At 38.7% G+C, this 27011-nt stretch overlaps 1 protein-coding gene and 1 non-coding gene across 3 annotated transcripts in view; both read right to left on the reverse strand.

The window, feature by feature from the left end:
• The window catches only part of TRAPPC11 (trafficking protein particle complex 11), a 37766-nt gene that overhangs the window by 2809 nt on the left and 7946 nt on the right, over positions 1–27011 (reverse strand). For both annotated transcript variants that reach the window (XM_006187562.3, XM_014561682.2), the window contains exons 6-29: positions 26473–26572; positions 26026–26099; positions 24364–24460; positions 22877–23010; positions 22095–22242; positions 19985–20078; positions 19167–19246; positions 18993–19071; positions 18856–18910; positions 18364–18509; positions 17866–17927; positions 17650–17782; positions 16929–17059; positions 15211–15366; positions 13554–13741; positions 13287–13435; positions 12990–13111; positions 12344–12463; positions 11488–11553; positions 11220–11376; positions 7123–7234; positions 4014–4105; positions 2804–2937; positions 1150–1317 (exon numbers count right to left, since the gene is read on the reverse strand). In XM_006187562.3, the coding sequence (XP_006187624.2) occupies positions 1150–1317; positions 2804–2937; positions 4014–4105; positions 7123–7234; positions 11220–11376; positions 11488–11553; positions 12344–12463; positions 12990–13111; positions 13287–13435; positions 13554–13741; positions 15211–15366; positions 16929–17059; positions 17650–17782; positions 17866–17927; positions 18364–18509; positions 18856–18910; positions 18993–19071; positions 19167–19246; positions 19985–20078; positions 22095–22242; positions 22877–23010; positions 24364–24460; positions 26026–26099; positions 26473–26572 (2797 nt within the window). The remainder of the gene's footprint in view (positions 1–1149; positions 1318–2803; positions 2938–4013; positions 4106–7122; positions 7235–11219; positions 11377–11487; positions 11554–12343; positions 12464–12989; positions 13112–13286; positions 13436–13553; positions 13742–15210; positions 15367–16928; positions 17060–17649; positions 17783–17865; positions 17928–18363; positions 18510–18855; positions 18911–18992; positions 19072–19166; positions 19247–19984; positions 20079–22094; positions 22243–22876; positions 23011–24363; positions 24461–26025; positions 26100–26472; positions 26573–27011) is intronic.
• On the reverse strand, positions 10569–10641 carry TRNAA-CGC. Its single transcript has one exon. It is a non-coding gene; the product is annotated as a tRNA-Ala (tRNA).

The raw sequence follows: 27011 nt of genomic DNA on the forward strand, positions 1-27011 counted from the left end.
TGCAGTGATTAAAGCCATACTTTTGAGTTCAGGAACAGCAAACTTGGAAAGTCAAACAGCTAAAAGGACATCAGAGACCACCCATTCCTCTGCCCACCCCAGCCATGAATTTCCCTCCAGGGTGACCTCAAACATGACAGTGAGAAGCAGCAATGGGAACGTCTTTAGAGTGGGACCAGGTGGAAATGTTTAAAAAGCCACTGTTATACGGAGAGTGGAAAATCTCTGCACCTTCTTTTCGATTTTGCTGTGAATCTAAAACTGCTCTCTACGCAAAAAAAATCTTAAAACGAAAAATAAAACCAGTGTTTAAACACGCAAGATCTAAAATTATGAGGTAAAAAAATTTTTAAGTATGGTATAGAAGAGGAGTTTAAAAGGGTTAATAAAATGATTTTTTTTTGCAGATGCAAAAAAGAAAATTGTGAAGTTTGGAAAGAAAACATGAAGATTATGACAGATACATGAACACAGGCTAATTTATAATCTACCAAATCCCAGATTACATAAACAAGGGACAGTTCCCCAGAACCTCACAGATACAAAAAAGAAAACAGCAACTTGTCATTCCAAAAAGGGGGCATAAACTTAAAAAAAAAAGACACACAGGATTCATATGCATTCATGTCTATCTGGTTCCCAAGGGCAACCAGAACTATCTGGAGAAACAGCCTTAATTTAGGCATCAAGAGTAGCTTAATCAGACGTGAAGCGACCATCCTACAGAGTCCTCTATACCGGAACTGCAAATCGTATCACTGTAGAAAATCAAAACATTAAAGGGTACAGTTTCCAAGCAGTGATCATTTTCAGAAAAGACCCAAATCCAGTAGTGTTACATAGTTAGAATCAGGAAAGTTCAGGGATTGTATTCAGAAAGTTAAGAATATCATAAAGAAAAATCTTTATTCAACCAAGGGAATAAAAATCTTTGCAATTAGATCTAAAAAAAAAAAACCTATAAAATATAAATCTAAAAAACATCTATAAAATAGCTTTATAGAAATGAACAGCAGTATTGCCAAATAAACAGGCAAAACTATCCGTTAGCCTCAAAATACTATTCAGTGAAGTTTACGTGACAAAATATCTTCTTTTGTTCGTTTTCAAGACAGTAAATGTGAACAGCAGGAAACTGCTCAGCCTTACCTTTACAAAGATACTGGTAGGTATAAAACGCCTCAGCAGCTGATTTGTGAAGTTAGGAAATCTAAGCAGGTTGATGTTGAGGGAGGGCAGTTGCTGGTATCCGGCCATCAGAGGATAGAAATTATATAACATTTCCTGCTCAGTGCCAGGTAGGATACGTAATCGAATCTAAATCACAGAAGTTGTAGAGAAAGATAATCAAATACACACAGCAAGTACACTTGAAGTATCCACATGGCCTTACCCCTAGATTACTGACAAATGGTCAGACCCCAAACCCTTCTGGTAAAATAATCACACCCTCTCCTGTTCCGCCTTCCACCCAGATTCCGAAATGCAGGGCTGAATTGGTATTGAGGCCAGGAGCACGCAGAGAACAAACGTATTAAAAACCGTGCATGATTTCTCAGTCTCCGCCAACATCTCAAAGGCAACTTACACCTGCTTCACAGTGAGAACAGGAGACGGAGCAGGATTTCCTGGGTCTTGGACCAGGCAGGCTTTACAGGCGTACGTGCTACGCGAGAATCTGCAGCACAGCATCTTTGTAAACATTCTGTGCACAGAAGACAAACTGGTTGCTTTCTGTGTTTTGTCTTAGAGGTTTTACCTTTGTGGAAAGGCAAGTAACTTCAGGGGGGAAAAACGATGTTTGTACTTTGGGAAAGAACACATACTGGTGAAATTTTTGGTATCTGACACTATCTAATTATTTTTAAGTCAGTATGTGAAAGAGATTAGAACAACCAAGAAAAGCTTACTAATTTACAAATGTGTACCTATGAGGACACGGTGTGGCACAGATAATACATGCATGTGTGCACCAGCACATCACAGCTAATACTACATTTAGTATCTGTTATAAATTTAAGTTAGTGTACGGACGTACAGCATCCTTCACACGTCATCCTGTTTTCATTTCCAGCAAGCACAGCACTCAGAACGCGCACGGCCAGGCGATGAGTCAGGTGGGTACTGCCAGGTATTACGACACATTTGTTTCTCTAATTACATCCTTGTTACTAAAGCATTTACTGACCATCGAGGGGTTCTTGTTACCACTTGGGCAGAGGAGGACAGAATTCTCACCGAAACAGTTTTGCCTGAGAGTGAAGGTCCCACCCCCAAATCTGATGAACTTTTCTACCTCTGGTTGAATAGATGAATGAAAACACCTGGATCATTTATTTTTATGTACGGATACAAAATTGTGTCTAAACGTAGCAGTGAAATCTATACAAGATCAAAATCTCTAAAAAATTTCACTGATAGCTCAGAAGAGAATTAGGCTGTTTAGTATGTGTAATCACACCTCAAGAACTCAAATTAAAAGATATACACAAACTCATCAGTAATGAAAGAGATCTAAAATTTTCAGAAAGTCTATTAGAGTCCAAGAATTTACGATCTCTTGTTTTTTAAGGAGAAAGAGCCGATATGTGTGACTTTAGTGTGAAAAGGACTGCCCATTTAATCCATGTCTATAGCAAGTTGTAATTAATCTTCAAAAGTGACCAGAAATTTACCACAATCGAAACAATCAGGACCACAGTCAGCCTTATCAATTCACTTGTGAAAACTAAATGTATGGCTTTCCACTTCCTGGTCACACTCTTGCGTCTTCAGAAGCAACTCAGTGAGGTAAGACCGGTACCTGTTTAAGCCCTGAGAACATGAAGGCATCACTGGGCTCCACAGAAACCTCCACATCCTGAACTAAGTCTGTCTTATTCTGCAGGTGATACTTGACAGGTAACGACTCTCTGACACGCCCAAATGATGGCAGGTCTGCAGAGAAAGACACGTTTCTCTTGGTTAAAAAAAAAAAGCCCACCATCTATGGGTTCTTTTTGTGAACAGGTCTCATTCCACAGACATGGGATTATTTAAATTAATGACAGCACTGCTGAGTAAGAAAGGTCTTTGACTGGACAACAGCCATGGGACAATCATACGTCAGCATGAGAAGGATCAAAGTCTCCACATTAGATTGTTTTAACTTTCTATTTTGAAAAATGCCCAACATTTACAGAAGTAGAATATGACCAATTTTTTTCTATCTGTACACTCCTCCTCCCTTATCTGACTTAGAAAGAGTCTTGGCTATCGGGAGCTGAACTGTATTTCAGGGATAATTTTTTTAATCTATAAAAGATTTCCTTACATATCAATAATGGCTCAGGATGGAATGACAGACCTCATATGCCCCCTGACGGGAGCACAGACCATTAGCTATGAAGCATTCTTGCCAAAAACTTAAACCTGAATCTGATCAAACCTATACATCTAACTACCAATTGATAGGGACAGAGAAACACTTAAAAATGATATGAGAACAGCAAAATCCAGACTGTAGGAAGCTCTACAGGACTCAGGACTCAGTTTCTTCAACAAATGAACATCAAGGCAGAGAGGGAGGAGGTGGAGCGGGTAAAGGAGGTGACGGAAGAGGTGGCAGTGGAATACAGGAGACGCGTGCAGATTTCAAAAGCACAGACATGCCTCAATGGCAATGCAGCGACCTTAAAACACACTAAAGAACACTCAAAGTCAGCTAGGGAAACTTCAACACTGGAATCTGGTGATATTAAGAAATTATTGCTAATTTTCAAAGTCCTGACAATGGTACTGTGATTGTGTTTAGAAAAATAGCCAGTAATATTAAAGATGCATATGAAATACTTACAGATAACACCTAGGATTTGCTTCAAAATAATGAGGGTAGGATGAATATACAGACAGAATAAGACTGGGCATAATCTACTTTTGTAAATGGGCATTTTTCAAAATAGAAAGTTAAAAAAAATCTTAGCAACTAAAATATTCTCATTGGATTCTTTCAAGTAAAAATTGAGTGCCCTTACCTGCATTCACATGGAGAGGGATATTTTCCACAATCACGTGTGGCAGAGTGATGACCGTGCTGATGGCAGGGATGTTTTCTGTGGCTGAAGTCCTACGGCAGAAGAGGGTATCTTTTAAATTCGCATTTCATGTGAGACGTTAATAAATCAAAAACAGGGAACATGGAGATTCAGCAACTGATTACGAAGGAAATACAAATTATCCATTTTCTATAAGTTTATTAGTGGAAGTAGTTTTGTGAAGTAAGAGCTTTCATAATCTCATTTTTGTTTAGAGTATTTCCGATGAACAAATCTTATAACCCAAGGCTGTTTGGTCCCAGTGATGGTGGAAGGAGTTGCATCAGAATATAAATCGACTGTGCCCCGAAGAACACCATTTAACACAGTGTTCTGTGTAAAACGTTCTCAATGTAAGTCGTGGTGGGATGCTTTAGACTAGGACACAAACGCCTTCCACGCTGAGGACTGTCCACAGATGCTCTGGCACCAGACCCCTTGGCGTGCACGGCTGTAACTGCAGAACTAAAAATAATTTACTATCAACAGACACAGTGGCATTCCAATATTACTGAGATAAAGTGAGTAACATTATGAAACTGTCAACTACCCTAACCCTAACCCTAACCCCGTATTACAGCTGGAAGCTAGGAGGGAACTACAGGACAGCTGGCAGCTCTGACTGCCAAGGACAACCCGTGGGAAGAGCCTGGACATGGACGTGGCAGAGCCAACGTGGTTACAACAGTGTCAACTATCACGGAGCAAACGCCGCAGGCAAACACACCCAACCCCCACTGTTAAGAAACTTGTGTCTCTATGGTATTACAGTAACAGGACAGAGTAATTAAGCAGTGCCTTCGAAATGCTGTTTTAATTCCTATAAACATAGGAATTAAATTAAACATCAATATGCTAAATTCAGGAGTGGGGGACAAGAAAGACAAGTTAGTTCCCCCCCCCAAATAAAATTACACATTTTTCCTCATTTTTATCTTATCCACTGATTTAGGATTTATAAAATGATTGAGCCATACCAAGATACTAACACATGAAACACCATGTATCTGCCTCCCAGTCTAAGATAAGATAACAGAGCTGAAACTTCCCTGGTACCCCTTTCTGCCTGCATCCCCCACCTGCCACTCCAGAGGTAACTACTAGCCTGATCTTGGCAACCATCCATCATTCCTATGTATTTCTTTATGTTTTTCCAAATTATACACATAGCCCTAAGAAACAAACGTTTTACATGTTTTCCAAATCTACGTATATGCAATTTGCTCCTATTCTGAACATCTGCAGTTGCTTTGTTTCACTTAACATTAATAGGCTGACATGAGTAACTCTGGTTCCTTCTTTTTCAATGATGTATAATATTCCAACACATGACTATGCCACAATTTGTCTAATTTCCAGTGGGTGGACACTTAGTTTGTGTGTAACTCTTTACTATTATAGCCAGTGCTGCTATGAACGCTCTCACACATACTCCCTTTCTGTGCATCTGAGACCTTTCTAGCACTGCAGGGTTAGCCATCAGCTTTACCTGTTATTGCCAAGTAGACTTCCAGGGCAACTGTTCTAATTTATACTCCCCCTCTTGACAAACTTGCATCGTTAAACCTTTTTAATTTTCCAAAGTAGTAAGAGTCCATTTGAATCTCCAATTACTTGTAAGGCTGCCCTTTCCTCCCTATGATTGATTACTGGTCATCTGGCTTTTTCTATTCACTGCACAACCTTCCCAGGTGTTTTTCTCAACTTTCGGTGAAGAGACTTCTCTGTTTTTCTTATGATCTGAAGAAGTTCTTGATATGAATTCTAATCCTGCCAGTTTTAGATGCTGCAAATAGCTTTCCCCAGTTTGTATCTGTCTTTCCATTTTCTTCATGGTGTTTTCATGAACTGAGAAACAACTTTCAGAAATCAGATTCATCAATTTAGTGGCTCGTACTTTTAGTGTCTTATTTAAAGAAATTCTTCCCTACGCCAAAGTCATAAAATGAGTCTCTCATTTTTCTACTAAAAGTAATAAAATCTTGCTTTTTAGAATTAGAACTTTAATAAACCTGGAACTAACTTCACACACAGTATTCAGGAGATATCCCATTTTTCTCCCAAGTTGATACCCAATTGTTCACCTCCAATTACAAAACAGCTCATCCTTCCTCCACTGAGGACAAAGCTACCTCTGTAAAATGTAATTTCCCTGTGCGGACCTAGGGAACTAGTTCTAGACTCTCTCTTCTGTTCCACTGGTGTATTTACATCTCCCCAAGCCAATACCATAGTGAGAACGATGTAGCTTTACAATAAGCCTTGGAATTTACAAGGACAAGTACCCTTGCCGAGTTGTACTTCTGAAGTATCTTGACTATTACTGACTTTTTGCCTTTCCACATAAATTTTAGAACCAAGAATGTCAGGTTCTACAAAAATCAAAACAAGCTGTTGAGATCTTGAGGGAAACTGCACCGAATCTACAGAACAATTTACAGTATTAAATCTTATCCAAATCCTATCAGAGACTGTTTTGTCTCTCTCCCATTTATTTAGGTCTTCCTTTAATGTTTTAAATTTTAAAAATTTTCTCTCCAAAGGTAATGCACATCTTCTAGTAGACATATTCCTACATATCTTACCATTTTGCTGTTATGTAAATAATACCTATTTTAAAAGTACTGTGCCTAGAGGTTTCTTACTGATACATAGAAATCCAACTGACTTTTTTTATATTGATTTTACATCCAGCAACTCTGCCAAAACTCTTTATAATTCTAATAATTTGTTGATTCCCCTGGGTTTTCTTTGTAAACAATCCTATTGACTGCAAATAAGGGCAATTTGTCCTAATGTTTTCAGTGGTCCTATCATCAGAATTAATTTGGCTAAAATTTCATCAGGATATAGGTCAAAACTGTAGCAAACACAAATGAAAGTTTAATTATCCTTTTAAATCTTCTTGTGTTTATGACAAAAGGCCAGTGACAGCACGTGACTCCTAGTCTGCTCTCCAGGCTGACGGAAGCTCTCAACTCTTACATGACAATGACACACAATAAAAGCACTAAAACAGCACAGATAACAAAGGCTGACGTAATTTTACCTCTTCCAGGAGATAATATAATGCCCAGTCGCCACTCCACCTTCAACATTGCCAGTAGATGGGCAGCGAAGACAAAAGCACTCGCTGGCACTCTCTCCAGTCTGTAAGACAACTACAAGAAACAGTCTTCATCATCCTTGTGTGGTGATTTCACCTATGAAAACAGAGCTCTACATCCAAGTAATATAACCAGAAAATAATACCTTATCAATATACATTATTCACAGAAACCAAGGCTCAGAGATGTTACATGACTTTTTCCAGGTCACAATGTCCCTTCCCAGTGTTTTTCCTAATCTATTAATATTCCATTATAATAACAAACATGTGAGGCATCCGCAGGTCACTGACAAGTTTCTTTAGCAACTAATGAAAGGGAGAAGTCTGAAGTCAGAATAATACCCTTTGGGGATTATTTTCCTTCCTCCAAATTATTTCATGTCTCCGAAAGAAACATTTCACAGTAGGGAAAAAGGAGAGAGAAAAATTTAGTTACCCCTTAAGGTACTCAAAATGTCATACCAGAAAACTCCAACTTTCTCTGAATAAGCCCGTATTACTGACACCGCTCAAATGGAAACACATCACATACTGCTTCATTATTGCCTAATGTGACTGCTGAGCTCCTGTGCAAGATGCTTGATGCTTTCATCTAGCCTATTTGTTGGCAAATCTCCTAATGACAAAATAAATGCTCATCTAAACCAAGCTTCCCCTATCTTTCTGCATCTCACAGCCTACAATGGCTTGCCTATAAATGCAAGTCAGTCGGTATCGGTGCCAAGCTAATGCCAATTTTAGCAAACCTATGGGTGAAATTTTCAAATAATGCCAACAAAGTCTCTAAACATTAATTGTTTTTGTGGTTTTCCAGTGAAGAAGGTTGTGATAAATTAACAGTTATGTTTATGGGTAGATATCAGAAGTGAAAGTGAAAAAAGCTAGATCAATCTTTTTTTTTAGACTAATCTTTAACAAAATGAACCGTCCAACTTAATGGAAGTAATGTTTACGGACTAGGAAATGATGTAGCCCAGTAAGTAAAAAACGTACCAATTCAAATCTCTTAAGAAAGCTTTTTAAAAAAAATCTGGGACATTCAAATTAAACTCTCCTAAAGTCCTCCCTAATTCTAAGAAGTTAACCCAAATGATCACAATGTTTATTAACGCTTAACATTAAGGTCAAATGTATGACCTAGGCAAGCTGTTAAAAGTGTCAAACGCAAATTACGCAAATTTCATAGCACATGCTGGTGGTGTTGGAGGTGGAGGACAGAATAACACCCCTACACACACCAAAAGATGCCCACATCCTCATTCCCAGAACCTGTGTTACCTGACTTAGCAAAAAGGACATCGTAGATGTGACTGAGATAAGGATCCTAAAATAGGGGGAGTATACTAGATTATCCAGTTGGGCCCAATGTAATCACAAGGGTGATCAGGGAAAGAGGGAGGTATGAGGGAGTCTGAGATGTGACCACGGAAGCAGAGAAAGAGAAAGGTCAGAGAAAGAGCCAGGAAAATGCTGCACTGCAGGTTTCGAAGCTGAAGGAAAAGCCACGAGCCACGGAACCCAAGTGGTCTCCCCTACCTGTGAAAGGCGCAGGGAAGGACTTCCCTTAGAGCCCAGGAGGACTGCAGCCCTGCCGGCACCTGGATTTCAGGGCTTCCGACCTCCAGGACTTGAAGATAATAAAGCAGTGCTGCTTTAACCCGCTGCCTCTGTGGTCATCGGTGACAGCAGCAGCAGGGAACGAGTTCAGGGGAGACTCAAACTAGAGGTCATGCTCTGACTCAGCCAGTACTTGTTAACCAGCTGCTCTGGGGCTGGCCGTACAGAGATGAGGCAGGTCACAGCTCCACCTCTAAAGAGGCACACAGCTTAGCAGGGGGCGGGGGCGTATCTATGAATGAATAACTCCAGTACAGCATGCTAAGTGTCCTAATGGAAGGACGAACGCGACATCCTGGAGTAAACAGGGAAGAGCACTTAGCCCTGCTAGGAAGGGTCAGAAAGTCAAAGCCTATCTGAGCCCCAAAGAGCAAACAAGAGACCAACAGGCTGAAAAAGATGCAGGAGAGGGACAAAAGTGAGAGTATGTGCAAAACCAGATGGGGGCCGTGCTTGCTGAATGGAAACCGCTTGGCTGAAGCCCGGGAAAGGGCCATGGAGGGCCTGACTGTGTGGAAGAGGCCAGAAAGGGAAGCTGAGCCTGACTGGGAAGGCTCTGATGGCAGAAAAGGCGCAGGCCAACGTAGTCCTTACAGACTTGAGCTCTAGCAGCAATGTGAAAGGACCAGGGGCGAGAGGGCAAAGAGGAATCAGGCAAGAAGCTGCTGCCAGAGGCCGGCGAGGGCGGCGGCGAGGAGAGACGTGCAGAAGGGAGGACCGGCGCCAGGCCGGACGTGGGTCCCAGGGAGCCAGCCGTGCCCTGCGGTGTCAGCTCGGACCGCGTGCGTGTGCGGGGACTCCCCTGCCTGGGCCGGGGAGTGCGGGCCGCCTAAGGCTGCGTGGCAGGTGAAGACTTGCAGAGAAAGAAGAGGGGACCGGAGTCAAGATCTTGGAAATGAGCAACGTATCGGGGTGAGAAAGGGAGCGAGGGAAGAATGGACAGCAACCAGCTGTCCTGAGCCGTCAGGAGACCAGCACGGGGCTAAGACGTTCGCTGTTAAGTGACCTCCTACGCGGTACTTCATGTGCACTGTCTTCCTTAACTCTGAGAAGTGACAAAACAAGACAAAATGGACCGTCCAACTTCACGGAAGAGCCAGCGGCAGGCCCAGAGCTGAGTCCCGCGCGGCCTGACCGGGAAGCTAGGCCCGCTCCAGGCGAGCACTGCGAGGGGGCGGAGGCCCAGACGCAGCAGCCTCAGGCGGCGGCAAGAGAAAAGCGACTTTCCAAAGCGAGGAAAACAAAACTTAGGAAGGCCTTCTGAAACAAAACATGTCTATTATTATTACTCTCAAGAATGTGGAATATATTTTCAGCTTTTAAATAGAGAGGTGTAGGGACATGCTTGATTTTTATCTGTTATTCTTACACAAAGAGTTTGTGCTGAGATCTTGTGGAAAAAAAAAAAAAAACCCTCTCACCCCAGGGGGAAATGGCCCCTCCTTTGTGATGATGAGTGTCCTGAAATGCACAGAAGTGAGCATGGAGCCTGCCTGTTCCTTCTGGTACCTTCCAAAGAGTCCAGTCTGCTGCTTCACAGTGAAGCACTCAATACTAGTTCTTTACTTATTGATAGATATTGAAATGTATTTGTGGGGCAGGTGCAAAAAATGTTGGGATTCTGATAACTACTCATTTCAATCTGAATGGCAGATCAACCATGGCTTGTAACACTGAAGTCAACAGAGCAAATAAAACAACTCATTCATATCTGGTTTTTGTTTGTTTTTGTTTTTGAGGGGGAGATAATTAAGTTTATCTATTCTGGGGGGGAGTACTGGGGATTGAACCCAGGACCTCGTGCATGCGGAGCATGCGCTCTACCACTTGAGCTATACCCTCCCCCTGCATCTGGTTTTAAGAACACACCATGATTTTTTTCTCTCACAACATTTGCCCTTATAATCTGATTGAGTACAATTTTGCTTGGGTTGACATTCAAAGTAAGTTTATTCCCTCTAACAGCTCCAGAAATACAGAAGCCCAAAGTACCCTGAACTGGAAAAGTAATATCTCTTTTATTAACTGTTTTAGTTGGGTGATTTACTAAACTTACTGTCTACTTTTCAATATTTTCTGAAGTTTTCTTGATAAATCTCTTTTCCCATTTCACATTATAAACAACAGTAAACATCAATTTAAAATTAATTAGAATAAACAATCTATAAAAATCCAAACATGAAAAATTTTATTTTCAACTTTCTTTTTAAAAGAACCCGATCTTCTAAACAAGGTATACTCAAGCAAATTGCACGTGATGCTAATTCTACCTTAATTACAAACGTATCTACTTCTGTGTCCCTTGGTGAAAAGGTAACTCCTACAAGGCCAGCCTACATGAATGCACACACACACACACACACAAACCCACACATACACCCTGGCTTCTGCTAGTTAAGTGGGATGACGGACATCCTCACCTTTGTCCAGCTGGGACTCCAGCTGGTCCACGGGCATCATGGAAGGCGCGAGCCGCAGCTCGCTGGAGATGACCGTGAGGGCCCACGGAGAGGCGCTCAGCACGTCTGTCATCAGCAGGAAGGGGATGTCGGCATAAACCCGCTCCAGGTGCTCAAACTGCCGCGCATAAGAGAGAGAAGGTCTGTCAGGAAGGACACTGACCTGTTGTCTTCTTTCTGCTAACTTCCAAAACCTAAATGATTTCCAATATGCTTCAGAGGAACTTACCTTTGTGGAAACAAATTTAACTGCAACGTCAAACGGAAAGACGGTCTCTATTGTTACAGTTTCATCCTGCAAGGAAATGCAGCGGCACACTCAATGGCTTTTCTGACTCTTCACAATAGGTGAAGTTTTAAAAATACTACATAAAACACAACCAATTACTAATCAATAAACAATCCCAATTTATATATTAAGAAGCTAGAGCTTTCCCTTAGGTGATGTTTATAAAAATCTATGTAGAGAGACCGTATTTCTAATAAATTATTTATGGCTCTGTAACAGTTCACACCGTGAAGTGCTTTCTCATACATTTTTCCTCTCAGGACCTAGCAGCAGCGGGCGGGACAGGCACCGTCACCACCACTTTGCAGAAGAGGAACCAGAAGTTGAGGATGATTAAGTGATCGGCCTTAAGCCACAAAGCCAGTGGTATGAAGCCTAGAACCTGGGTCTTCTTTTTGTCTAAGTCCTTTACCTCACCTTAACTCAAGATGACTAAAATAATAACAGTAATATTGTGACATGGTATTATAGACACTGTGTACGTATTATGTGACGCTCACAGTAGCTCAAGGACACAGATGCCCTAATATTACTGCCATTTTAAGATGAAGTGGTCACATGGCTAGTAGGTGACAAAGCAGAAACTGAACCAAATTGACGCTGGAGCCTGGACCCTCAGCCAACCTGCTCCATCCCCCCTGCAAGAGTCTGTTCAAAAATCTTGGGCTTATTATAGCTTAAAGAAAAAACAAACAAAAAAACCATGCTGCTGGTGAGAAACCTTAAAAAAAAAAAAAGACCTGTTGGTTAAAAACTTCACATATGATAATTCTCAAAATAGCTCTGAAAAAAATACCTTGTGACACTTGCAAATAATTTCTTTTTCTTCAATAGTTGTATTGATCAGGTAAGAAACATACACAAGGAACATTCTTGAACCCACTGTTCCACAGCGAATATACAACATTTTTTCCAGCTGTAAAAAAAAAAGAAAAAGCATTGTAATTACTATTACAGATATTTCCTCCTAAAGTACATTCTAGGATAACGTTACCATCTTGCAGTGTTTACTGTACCATCTAAATTCTTGATCACTTTTTACCACTGTTCCTGCCACAGCGTAAGAGGGGGATCATTACTAGCCCATCTTTTTTTTATTATCATTCTCAACTTTCCAAGGATTCTTGGTGCTTGATTTGGAAATAAAGATGGACTGAAAGATTATTTCACAAAGTTACAAATTTCGTGTTTTTAGTTATTTCATCAGGCAATTAATTCTCCATATTACAACCACTTGTTCTAAAATCTCTTGTATAAAAACTGCTTGAGACATTTTACACATTTAAATATGTGAAATGTGTATAAAACGTGCATTAGTTAAGTCACTTTTTTTTAGTCTTGGGATATGCTGTTAAAATGCTCTAAAACTGTCTTAGACTCATAACATATTTAAAACTACAACCTAACTGATTTCCTCCCCAATCACAGTGGACCACGTTCACCTGTTCCCCTGGATGTAAGTCTCCAACAGGAATGTCGGTGAGTAGAGCCGGGTAGGACTCGTCACACAGCTCTGTTCCGTGAAGAGTCACGTGAGTTTTCTGAGTTAAGTTGGCATCCTGTCCTAAAAGTATTAACGTGGGCATTTTAAAAAATTCAAACATTCCTCCGAACATTGAATACTTCACACAGAGCACTACGTTATAACCATATTTTAAACAAACTTCCTATAGCTGATAACACCGATGTTTATTTTATGTTGGATTCACACTGATCGAATTTTAAAAAGGAATGTTTACCGGGTTTTAAACCAGCAGTGAGCTTCACGTCTCTGATGGGGGTCTTTTCGTGGGACTCAACAGTCACAAGCAAACAGTACATTTCGTTCGTCAGGGCAGGAGGGTCATGCCGCAGATGGACAGAAATGTTTGGAACTCTGGAAATGATCCTTTGGGAAAAAGGTTAGCTAAGTAACTCATTCTAAAAAGCAAAGAAAAAAAAACCAAAGTACTTAAAGTACTCAAAAGTAAGCCGACCTTCTGCAATCTGCCCCCAGGCCGACTTACATGGTGCTGGCCTGGCCCACGACGCTGTCCCAGTGAACCTCTCCGGCCGCGAGCTTCGGTCTTCTTTTGAAAGAACGGGAGGCCTGTAAGGCTTCCTGGGCGGAAGCGGCGTCCCCTCCTCCTCCCTGCCAACTTAAAACCACACATCGTCCCGCCTCGTTGCCCAGAACCAGATCCACGGATGTAATCTGGAAGGAAGAGGGCTGTCAGAAACGCACCGCAGACTGGCTTGTCACCAGCCCCTTCCAACAAATTACAAGGCAGAGTGTTGGGTGACAGCGCCCCTCGGACCCACAGTGGGACAGCAGTCAGGACACCGACTAGCTGTGACATTGGCTAGCAGCGTGTGCGGTCTCCACTATTTCGTTTTTAAATCCAACTTGCTAGCTCAGACACGGACTGTACGGTATTGTTATCTTAGCACCCGGCGCAAGGCCCCAAGCAGCAAACAGTCAATGAGTGGTTGCTGAGTGAAATAAATGAATGTTTTGATAACCATGAACATACTCATCACCTAATTCCTGACTCCACACATCTTTTTCCTGAACACACCTACAGTATTAGCAACGAAGTTCTTTACTAATTGCATAAATGTTCTTTCAACTGTATCCATTAAGAAATATACTCAAAATAGTATAATTATGATTTATGTGTGGCAGGCTTCCTTAGGTACCTTGTGAAATATAAAACAAGTAATTAGGGATTTGGTCAAAATCATGAAGAATTTTAAAAAATGAATAAGCAAAACTTCTGGATATTGGTTAATAATAAAATCAACAGATTCACAAAAATTGTTATGGGAATACTGGGACTACAGTCTTAAGTTTCTGACTTAGAAATGGTCCCAAGTTCACATTAGCCAACCATTCCCATTCAAGCCATGGGAAAGAAGCACTTAATGAGAGCTTACCTGGTCCTGATCCCTACTCCAAGCAATTTACACTAACTGATTCAATCCTCGTGAAACACTAAGGAGTAGGTACTGTCATTATCCCCATTTTATAGATGCATACACTGAGATGCTAAGAGGTCAAGCAACTGCCCAGGGCCACAAGCTAGTAAGCTGGAGAGCTGGAACTGAAACCCACATAGTTTGGCCCCAGAGTAAAATATTACTTTCATCTCATATTTCTGAAGGACATTTTAATTATCTACATTAAATGAATCCTTTAAAATATGTATCTTCATTTTTTCTTTAAAAATATGCAATCAGCAACATACAAACAAAATGACATAGCTCTTTAATCTGAATTATGTCATATTACACAAAATATAATTGCTACAATACAGAATACATTTTTCTTCTATACCTTTTTCCATATACATGTATATTCCATATATATATAAATTTCCAGCTTGAAATTCCTTAACTGATTATTTAAATTCTTTAAAAACTGAGGTTGGTCTCATGTACTAAGAGGAAATGATGTCTAATACAACACTATTAAGTGAAAAAAGCCAACTGCTAAATATTACATATAGTATATTCTTGATGAAGGGAAACCTACAAAAAGCCATAATGAATGGTTTTCCTTGGGAAGTCAAGTGGAAGGTCTTAATTTTTTACCTAATAAGCTTTTGTATTATTTAAGTTTTCTTCTGATATATAATTACTTTTATCATTTAAAATATTTGTTAAACAAAATTCATAACTAACCTCAATTTTCTTTCCCACATCTTCAGTTTTTGCAACAAACTTAAACAAAAACTTCCTTGTTTTACCAGGAACTAAGCACATCTTTCCCTGAGTCAAATTTTCTAAAACTTCACTTGCTTTGGATGCTTCTTCGATTACACAGAACTGGTTGTATTCCTGAAAAAGAGGTTAGCAAGGGTCATGGTTTATGAGCTCAAATGTCACGTGTTTTGCTAACACTAAACACCAAATTATTTGGAGTTTATTAAGTTAAACTGCACTAAACTGAAGCAGTATGAAGGGTTATTAATTTTAAAGAAAGCATTTTTATGCCAAATGGTGGCCCTCATCCACTCACTCCTGCCACAAGACAAAGAGAGTTCACCACACACAAGTCGACTTCTGAAACGTTTGGACACCCTCCTCCTGGGGAGAGAAACAAAGACATTCTTTGTTGCACTGGACACTTCTATCACCTTTTCTTAAAGAGCTTTCTTTTCACTTGGCTTCCATGACGCTGTATCTCCTGTTTCTCACCCTCTCTGGCATCTTCTGTTTTTCCCTCAAAGGTCTCTCTTCCTTCTTCTTGTCCCCCAAACTCAGAGGTTCCACAAGTCTCAGTCCTTGGCTTTTGGTTCTGCTTTTCTCTTCTGTTCATTTCACTGCAAAGTTTCACCATCTCTGCATATTTTGCATCTGTGCGCTAGTATTTCCCACATAAAAACATCTAATTCTGACCTCTTTCCTTAGCTAAAAGCTCATCTTCACAGTCATCCATGGAGTAGTAATTCCACTATTACTCCAAATTCAACATGTTCTGAACTGAATGTGTGGCCACCTTCCCAGAAAAGCATACTCGTCACAGATATGGGGCCATGTTTTGTGTATGTATCTACAGAATCACCATCCTCATCCACTCAGTAAAGATCAAGAACTTTCCAAGAGCCATCTTCTCTCCCAGCAATGAATTATCTTCATGGAAAATTCTCACATAGTTAAAGTTTGTACTTTCCTTCTAACTTTCATATCTGCTCCTGGCGTATGAAGCCTATGTACCCACTAACATTTTTCTTGTGATTTGTATCTTAAATTTCAAATAACATATGCTCAGAATATAACTTCAAAAATGAACTGCTTTCCATTTTAATATTTTTATTAATCTAATTATAACATGTTCCATGTTGTTAAAAGGAAAAAAAGAAAGAGAAAGAAATGGAATAAGAGACTATAACAGGAAAAGAAAGGTAACAGTCTCTATACTGACCCTCTAATTTCAGAGTTAGACTATTCAGAGGGAGCAAAAATAAAAATCATCTGTCTTCTTGCAGCTTACATTTTAGTAAAAACAAGTAATGTACCAAATAATCACAGGACAAAAGTTTAACCACGGCTGTGACAAGAACTAGGAGGGGTTATGTGAGCCTGGCTGGGCCCATCGGTCATGTAGGTCAGGGGAGGTGTCCCCGAGGAAGTGAGCTCTTAAGGGTATAAAACAGGCAGGAGGAATTAAGTAAATGAAAGAGGAGGGAAGACCAATCCAAGCAGAGAAAACAGCACGTACAAAGCCACTGAGCTATACCCTACCCCCATCATTTCTGAATAGACTTTATCAAAGTCCATTTGTTAACACAAAACCATTAAGATCTAAAATTCACTGAGCTCATTTTACCTAACATAACTCAAGTGACAGTAAGATACACACATGGTAAAAACACATTGAAAATGTGTTTTTTTTTTACCTGATTATTAAAGCTGACACAGAGCTTAGAAAACCGAATGGGATGTGGACAATCAGCCTTCAGATAAATATCAAACTGCACGGGAACATCCACATGAAAACTGGGGGCGTGGAACTTGGCTTTGCATTGCACTAGAAATGAAACAGAAAGGGCTGTCAGACACTCCCCGACCCCCCAGAGCCACACACAGTGTTCTCTGATCCAGGTGTGCTCTTCAGAAAGGAGTCAGCGACACTCCACATTCTTACTGACTTCTGCACTTGAAACATTTCAACAGACATAAATGTGGCTCACTTTTCAAAAAGCAAATTTAAACAAACTCTAGCTCCAAAACCTCTTTAATTTTAAAAACATGGTTGTACCTGAAATGTAACTGACATAGGATTTTAAAGAAAGAGAACCATTTTGTTATTTTTAACTTAGTTCAAGGTACCTGCCCAGACATTAAAGCATAAACCTTTTAAATAACTGTCTTTTCAAATGAGTTTCAAATAGCATCTTAACTACAAATGAACAAAGCAAATTTTAAGACCTAAGAACTTAAAATTTTAACCAACTTTATAAGTCAACAGGGAGAAAGTTTAAAAAAAAAATCAGTTCACCTATAAAATGACTGTACTCTGAAAAATTCCTTGACTTACATTTACTACTCCTCATCTATTCATTTTGTAGAAATAAGAACAATTTCTCTGAAATAATACTGTAGAAGCTGGTTACCCACCAAATGGCACGAAGTCCTGGACTCCTATTGTGAAAACATTGCTGCCAGCCAGGGAAATTCGGTCTGCCCACAGCTTCTGGGCAGTTTTCACAGCTAATATATCACAGTCAGGTTCAGGGTCAGGACTTTCATTCTGCACCAACATAGGATTCAACATCTGTTCAGTTAGTTATATATATATGAGACACAGATTTTATACAAAGAATCCCAACCTACCATTAAAACATTTATGAGGTTCTTTTCTATCCGAGATTTCTGGTCATCTTTCAGAGTTGAAGCTAATGTGAAGGAAGAAGGGAAAAACTGAGAACATAAGTCAGGCAAGACTGCTACCCCCACTTCAGGTGTAAAAATACTGAGGAATAAAGATGTCTTCCAGGGTGGCTGAGCACAATTCTGGAAAACTGCCAGCACAGCTTTCTAAAAGTTACCCCCAGCACTGCATATATGTGCACTTGAACTCTATGTGAAAAACTGTTCTTAGCCACTTTCAAAAGGGCAGAAGAAATTCTTTCTTCTCAACTACAGTAAGACCCTCAGCTATGATATAAGTTCCACGAAAGTATAAACCCCTTCACTCAGCAAAGCGGCCTGCACAGAACAAAAGTACTACCAGATATTTGAGACTGAATCAGTCTCCCAATTTTAAGAAGCTTAAAGATGTCAAATGATGTAAAGATGATCCAGAATTTTACTGAAAGAACCTCAGGTTACCTCTTCCAAGGAGTTCTAGGGAATACGTAATGTAATCTTTCAGTTGGGCCATGAGGTAGGAACACTTCAGAGCGGTGGTCAGTATGGACGTGAGGAGGGTCCACCAGCCTTCGCTCCGGTAATCACACATCACATAGTCCAGCAACCTAACAGGAGACAAGCCACAGACACGCTGAGTCCGTGTCACGGGAAAGGGTTTGAAGAGTTCTTGGAGAGACCAAAATAAAGTGCTTGACTCATTTTACACAAACTTCAGAACATGGTACTGATATAGTTTAACAGGTATTTTCACATTAGGTAACTGTGAGGTTTCCTCAGACTTTGAAAATGATTGAACCAGCAGACAGTACTTGAAAAAAAAAAATCACGGAAATGGAGTTTAACAGGAGTAGAAATAAATACGGAAATAAATCTTTCAATACAAATTTCCATTCTAATTTTGCTGGAAAGGAATCAGAAAACTTGTGAAAATAAGCAGTGAACAGGACTCACTTCAAAGCTTTGGTGTAATCCTTCGCATAGTAATATTCCTCTCCCATCTGAACCACTGTAAAGGAGAAAAGATTTTGTGTATGGAGTTTAAAATGACTCACAGCTACACGAAATTGTGGCACGTTACAGATACATACTCAGGTGACTTTTCATTCTTGGACATTTATATTTCTTAAATTGTGCAACAGCATTGCTCAGAAGAGTTATTATTATTTCCTGTTTGAAAAGATAAAGGGTGAAACATTTCAATAAAAGTAGTCTCATGTCTTCCTTGAATATGGTAAAAAAGCTGATATTGGAAAAAAGCTTACAGAGTGGACAACGCTTCTCTCCTTCAGCTGAACAGCAAGAATCCCCGCCTTCTCTTTCTCAGGATCAGAAAGATCAAAGCCTGCATAACAGAGGACACAACCCATTTCAGACAGCTCACTGAACATAAATCCTTCACGCAGACATCGGATGTGTACACTCCTTGAATCCTTTAATATAATGTACTGAAGATTCTTAAACATTCTAGAATTTCAACGATCCTAAGAGACAGATTTGTCAGCATGGAGACTGCTCTGTGATCTGGGTTCTGAAGGAAACATCACTGAGCTCAGTACGCTACTGCCCGAGTGGAATCAACCACCTCAAGAATAATATCAGTATTACTCTCCAGACAGAATACGTTTCCTGTAGCTTCAAGTAAATAATTTCTTAACACATAAGGTTCAATGGCCAGAGACACTGCTCAAATTAAGTATGTACAAAACACAAAGAAGATGCAGAGAAATTATTTTTAAGGTCATACAAGTAATGATGTTTTAAAATATCAAATATAAAAAATCATTAAAGTTAACTGGAATTCAAATATTTAAACAGACAGCAGTGGCTTACTTATGTTACATCTGTTTAAGACAACAGATGTCCAAGTGTTCTGATCAGACCCACATCTTTATGTTATTCTAAGATGTAGTGATACAAAGAAAACATTCTAAAAAATGAAGAACTGACACTTAAAATCTTTTAAAAACACATATTTTTACTTCAACATAATTTGTTATGCCTAATGCAGCCAATGGAAGAAGTATGATAGCAATCTTTTGCCTTCTGAAGTTGAGAGAAAGAGGAGGAAAAAATTATTTACTTAGTATTCCTTGTCGCCATGATCGCTGTCCATAGAAGTCAAGAACGCCTGTCTGTGTTTCTAAGGGGTCCGGACTGGGATACGTTACAGAAGGCTGCAAATGAAAACACAACCCCGAGTTAGCGTTTACACAACTCCACCCAAGGCAGCTCTCCCTCCATCTTTGGTTAGGATGAAAAAGCCTTGATAAATACAAATACCAAACCCACGGTCGAGTATCAAGGTTGTGACTATTTTAACATAAATTAAATTTCCACAAAACCAAACTAAAAATGTTTCATCTAATACTAGGTAGTCTCAGAAAAATTAAACTAAATAAATCAACCTGATTCAGACAAATGATTTCACACTACTTAACCTCTTTACATTTTCTTTTAAACTATAAACCAGTAAAAATATGCTACAAGTTATGCTTGATGGTTATTCCATATGCATAAGTGCTTTACAAGCAAATGAAAATAGTATTACAAGGAGTTTTAAAAAGAAGACACTATTTTCCTTCTTTATCACTTGTGTATTAAATTTTGGTATTGATGGGGGAAGGGTATTTTTGGCACCAGAATTTACAAATTTACACTGCTTTACTTTTCTTTTTTATAACTTTTTCCCTCTGAAACCAAAATGTAATACAAGTAATTGCTGAAAAATGCAGAAAACTTCCAAAAGTAAAAGAATAAAAATTTAAATTACCTATAGACCACTGTTAACAATGCATACTTTATTCTTCCAGGTTTTGTATGCAAACATTTATTATCTACTGAAATAATTGTTAACCTGCTTCTTTCATTTAAGTACATTCTGTACATCTCACCATATCATGAAGTATTCCTCCAAAACATTTTTCATGGTTGCCCGTTGTTCCACATTGTAACAGATTCCCTATAAGTTGTTCATGTTGTTTTAATTTACATTACAATCAATAAATCTGTCAGAACAACTTTATAAATAAATCTTAACACTTGTCTCTCAGGATTTCTTATCTGCCTTAGGCTTCCTGAATGTGAAATTCTGGGTCCAAAGATAGGCATGCTTTTGAGGCTTCTCAAATTTTATTTGACAGAAATATTATTTTACATTCCAGCCAACATTTGTTAATGCACGTTACCTCGTATCCTTTTCAAGACCTACTTTTAACGACCTTTTAAAATACTTTGCTCAAATCACAATATGCCCAACTTTTAAAATACAAAACATGCAATGAAGTTATACACCATATACAAATAAAACGGTAGAAAATAGTCTAGTTATAGTATGGTTTGAGGGAAATTAAAATATAAAACATGCAATGAAATTATACACCATATACAAATAACATGGTAGAAAACAGTCTAGTTACAGTATGGTTTGAGGGGGGAAAAAATCCAAACAGTTAAAGTGCTAATATGCAAACTGCTTTTTTGAACAGTTTAAGCAGTACTGTTGTTAATATTCACCTATCTTCAGAGAAGAAATCTAAGGTTTTAAGTGAAAACAAACTGATATAAGTCTGAATGCAAATGTCTCTGTCTATACACACACACACACACACACACACACACACACACACACACACCACACCCACACACACACACACACCCACCATGTTCTTAATTGAAAGGTATTTTTGGGGAAACCGGTATCTAAATATAATCATTCAAGAGAAAGGCAAAATGAAACGTCAAGTTTAAGAAACGACACGAGTAACATGATGCTTCAGATAGGTTCTTCAGAGTTTTCCAGAGGAAAACCCCAGGAAGAGAAGAAGTCAAAGTCATCCTCTCCTGTGGGTCAAAATAAAGCAGTGAGCACAGAAACTAAACAACGGGTTTACAGCGTGGCATGGAATAAATGGTGGCTTTATTTTACAGCAATTTTCTCTCGTCTAAATCACTAACTTATTGCCAATCATAAACCAGTTCGTCAGAGAAAAACTTCCTAATTCACAGGTGGAAGTTAGAGTACTCAGGCTGAAACTGAAAATAACCCTAATACCTGAAAAGATGAAAGATAAAAACGCATTATGTGCAAAGGCTTGGAAAAAAAATCACCAACACCAATCAGTCTTACCTTCCTTCCAGAGAAGATTAATAAGGTTCCTAAACACCAGATAACACAGGAGTCGGCGACTCACCTCGTGGTGACAGAGGGCTTTTGCGAGCTGCTTCCGCTCCTGGGCGTAGTACGCTGCCTGCTGGTAATAGAAACCAGGATTCTGTGTTTGAATAGCTGTCAACCCCAATTTAATAGCTTCATCAAATAAATCTCCAAAGGCCTGGAATCTTAAAGAAAAAAAAAATCAAGAAATTTAAAAAACGAATGAAAAAGAAAAAGGAAAGAAAAAGCAGCTTACGTCTAACAGTGATTCATCCTAGAACCAAAAACCTCAGCAGACTGCGTCAAAATAACGCTACTGATGAACTGTGAACTGTGGGGATCTCTTTGTCTAGACTAATACACACTCACTGTAGGTTACAGAAAAATTCTCCATTTAATAAGTCAACTCTTCTGTGCCAGTAAGTCTTCATAAATAAACCATCAAACCAGAGGTCAACATGGGTCCCACCACTCAAATACAGCCTTGTTTCTGGAAAAATTTTCATTTTAGCAATTTTTAATCATCAGTCTCAGCATCAGCAGGGATGCTGTCTTATTCACTACTAGACTCTTAGTATCTGGACATATGGTGGAAACTCAATATAATAGGTGTTGAATGAAAGAGATGGTACCATGAATTAGCTGATTTCCGTCAAGGAACTATATGAATCGGTATCTACCATTACTTATGCTAGATTATTAAAAACCTACTTACTGGCAAAAATCTTGCTTCAGTTTAGAACCAAAGTTTATGCTGATTCCATCCCTCCAAGTCCCATTTGTTTAAAAAACATTCTGCAAGTACAATTTAAAACATACTGCTTAGACATCCATGCCGCGTGCTCAAAAGACAGCTCCGCACTTCCGATCTTCTTCTTACACAGGTCGACGTGCTTTCGGAACTGAGCGATCGCATCCAACGGGGTGTTGTGCTGGAAACACAGCCTACAGATCTGCAAAATGTCACATCGACCCCAAAGTAAAGGAGGAAATCAAAGTCAAAAGGCATATGCATTTCAAAATATGTAAAATTTGAGACTAACTTTGGGATTCCCTTCTCTGAAGTGCAACAGAATTGCAGTGCAATAATAGGACCGGGTTCCTCTGTTAGAAAGGTCATGCTGAAAGCAGAGGCTACGTCCCCTAGGGAAATTTATTTCATTTATCTATTTGTAATGAATCTATTCTATACCTTTGAAAAATTTTCAAAAGTGTAGAATAGAACAGAGAAATATTAAACCCAACGAAGAACATAAAGATGGGCAAAAATAAAACATCTCCAACAGGGAGCTGAGAAAGGACAGGTTAACTTTCAGTTTTAGAACTGTTGGCACAGCTAGAGCACAGGAGACTCTGTACCAAACAAGGATTACAGAAATTCTTGAAAAGATTTTCTCTGGGATGCTATTTCAAAGTAAGAATCTATATGGGGGGTAAAACGAAAAAAAGAAACAAAGCCTAAGTGTATCTCCCTATGCTTATTACCAGTTTTAATATTTTTGTATGTGTAAAGGAATACATGAAAAGTTAAGTCTCTCATCCATCCAGTTTCCAATCTTTTCCTGTCACAAGACGTGATAAGCATCCTTGGACACGTGCTGTGCACGTCTTAGCATGTAGGTGGGATACACTTTCCAAAATGGAATTGTTGGGTCAAAGGGAACGTCCACTTTCAATCTGTACAGTCATTGCAAAAACAGTCTTGGCAGAAGCTGTAGCAATTTACGGTTACACATGCAATGAATAAAGTATCCGTCTGCCCTCACATCACCAACCCAGCGCCAGCCTCCTTAAAAGATGAGTGTAGAAAGATTAAAAGCAAAACAGACAGCCTCTCTTGCCTTCTGGGGCACCCATTTCTATCATATACAATCTTAAAATGCTCACATAACCTATAGAAGTTTCCTCTAAGATGAGGAGGTACATCTTGTCTGCGGCTGCGCCATTAAACCAAGGAGGGCTTAACACAGTTCTAATTGGTTGCATCTTAAAATTCAATACTATACGCAGCTTTCTTCTCACTCCCTCCTGCTCCCACTTAAAAACAAAAAAATACCCTCCTCAAGGAGTTTCACAAAAGTACAACTGCTCTGAATGAGAACTCTGGGACCCCTCGCCCAAAACCAAGCACACAAGTAGGCTGCTAAGAACCAGGGTGCTCCTTGAGATAAAGGACATAAAAGAGCAGAGCGCAATTAATCAAATACTCACTTCTCAACACAGATGACTAATTTGAATTTTTAATTTTAAAAAAACAATCTAATATTTAAAGCTAAATTTTCCTCATTTGGAAGTATAACTATTACCTTGTAGTTTATAAATCCTGCCATGGTCTTAATTTCCAGAATATTAGTTTCATGGGCTCTCAATTCATGTACAAGGTTATAGGCGGTCCTGTAATTCCTAATATAAACATGGGGAAGGAAGATTAATTTTAAGAAAAGATTCCTAAGAGCAAAATTGTTAGAAATAACAGAGATAATATTTACTCAACATTTCTTAGCACTCAACAGCTCAATAACACACACATATCAATCTCTGATTTCCTGAAAAATGATATATTGATTCATTATACTTGGGAGGAATCAATGACTTCTCAGTAAGGACCAAACCATTGAACCCTGTTGTCATTAACATCTGTCTACAACTGATAGGAGATAAGTGGAAAAATGATAGTGAAGTGGAAAACTGTTCAAAGTTACATCAAAAAATCAGCATTCTGAAAAGAAAATCAGGATTCTGTTAGAAAAAAAAGTATTTTTTTAAAACCATCATTACGACTTTCTTAAAGAGAAACTGTATTAGCAAAGAAGGTGCTATCAAGACAGACGGGTCAAAAGCTTTAAACTCAAGTAGCTCTACAAGTCGAGTGGGCACCCCTGGCCTCGGGGGGACGGGCTGGAGTGGGGGACGCCCTCAGGGCAGGTAGTGCTGAGGGAGACAGCCTGTGGGAAGGAAGCGCCTGGAGATGGAAGGTAACCAGAAAAATCTCAGGCTTCTCCACAGAAAACTGTTTGCTCCTAACTTCTCCAGGTAACATTTTTCTTTCCAGAACAGGTTTCGAACAGAATTGGAATTGAGGGTGTTTAACTAATACTAAGGACAAAAAATGAACTACGTGAAAGCCAGCTATACCTGTAGGAGTTCACCGAGATTTAAAGAACACAGCTTGGTGCTTAGCACCTCATTAGTAACAAGAAAGAGGAAGTTTCTGCAATATTTCTTTGAATGACAGATTTATTTATTTCTGTCCACTCCCTGCCCCCGTATACTTAGCCTTTCCTCAATTTTGGGATATATAGCTGGTTTTGATCCCTTTGCTACACTGCCACTGTCAATCTTAAAAAAACTGAGTTAAAGCTAGGGAGAGATGTTTTATTGAATTGTCCTTCATAAAATACAAAAGCAAAGGAATAGAATGTTTAACCACTGCCAACACACCTGCAATTACCCTTCAAAGCACTAAGCAGAGCCTTTGAATGAAAAGTGATGTGAGTGGCAGGCATTATAAACTAAAAAAAATAAAATAAAAATAAAATCATAGTTGAATTGAATAAATGTACTATACACCTTAAGAAATTAGCCTGATTCAGATAATGTTTAATATACATTAAACCTTGTAAACTGGTCTTAATACAAGGATTTTACTGAATACACAAATAAGAAGTGGGCAGCAGAATGAGAAAAATTTTAGTATTACGTGTCTTTAGATCACGAAATTTAATTAAATTAGACCAGAAAGCTTTCTGACACTATAAAATTTACTTCTGATAATAATGGATATAATTTCTAAAAAATACTATATTGTATCTCTAGACAAATTAAAGTGAATATTATAATAATATTATAATTTTATAAACCTGAATCTAACCAACATAAACATTTTAAAATTAAAGTCTGGCTGAGATTCAGAAATTGCCATTAACATGTTATTGAAAAATTTAGTTTGACAGCTGTTAGAGACTTACTTCAGAGCATTCTGCGTATCCTGTTTCAACTCACTGAAGAAAGCTATTTTGAACTGATGTCGAACAAATAAAAGCTGAAGAAAAGAATGAGAAAAAAATACCATTACTACAAGCATTCTCTTAAAGGATAAAAATTATAATACTGTTTATTAAGAGGAGACCTAAAAGTATGAAGGAAAATATTCAAAGTTAAAGTTCAAGAATTATTCCAATAAACAAATACAGTTAAGAAGGCCATAAAAATCTATCTTTAAGAGCTCTAAGGGCAAAGAGCATAAAAGACATTTGTTTTTAAAAGTCTTTTTAAAGAACTTCAAAAGTACAGAAACCATTTTAAAAAGAATCAAAGTATTAAAGACATTTGATAATCCCCTCAAAAATAATCCGTGATGAATAACCTGCTCTAGAACACTGCTATTATTTCCTTCTTTAGGAAAAGACATGTACCTGGTGCGTGGTTTTATTCAAAAATTCTTTGTGAGATTTCACCCGTCTGATCTCAGTGTAGTAATACGTCTGTGCATGTTCATAAAAGGCATTTTCTAATCTGTTAAAAAAAAAAACCCAACATTCAAACACTGAAGTTATTTTAAACCGAACTGTTTTCAAGAATCGTATTTGTAAGAACTGAAAGTAAAATCCTGACACAGATGATGTCTGGTTTACTTCATGATTAAGATAAGAAGGGAGGCATAATATAAACTGAATTTTTAGGTTAAAAAAAATCTACAAATAAGACAACCTCCCCACTTAAAATTATCTAGTCCAAGAAATAACTGATAAAAATAACTTTCCTATAATCTGTAAGATTACTCCCACCCCTACTATTTTATAATTTTATTAAGAAGTGTGAAGGAAAACAGATATTCAATACTTAATTAGATTTGACAATTTTTTGTGACTAATATTTAGAGTTTAAAGAATAAGAAAACTAAAGGGAAAAGGACCAAAACTAAGAACTGGCAAATGAGGTGAAAATAACATTT

The sequence above is a fragment of the Camelus ferus genome, chromosome 26, assembly GCF_009834535.1.
Source record: "Camelus ferus isolate YT-003-E chromosome 26, BCGSAC_Cfer_1.0, whole genome shotgun sequence".
Classification (NCBI taxonomy): domain Eukaryota; kingdom Metazoa; phylum Chordata; class Mammalia; order Artiodactyla; family Camelidae; genus Camelus; species Camelus ferus.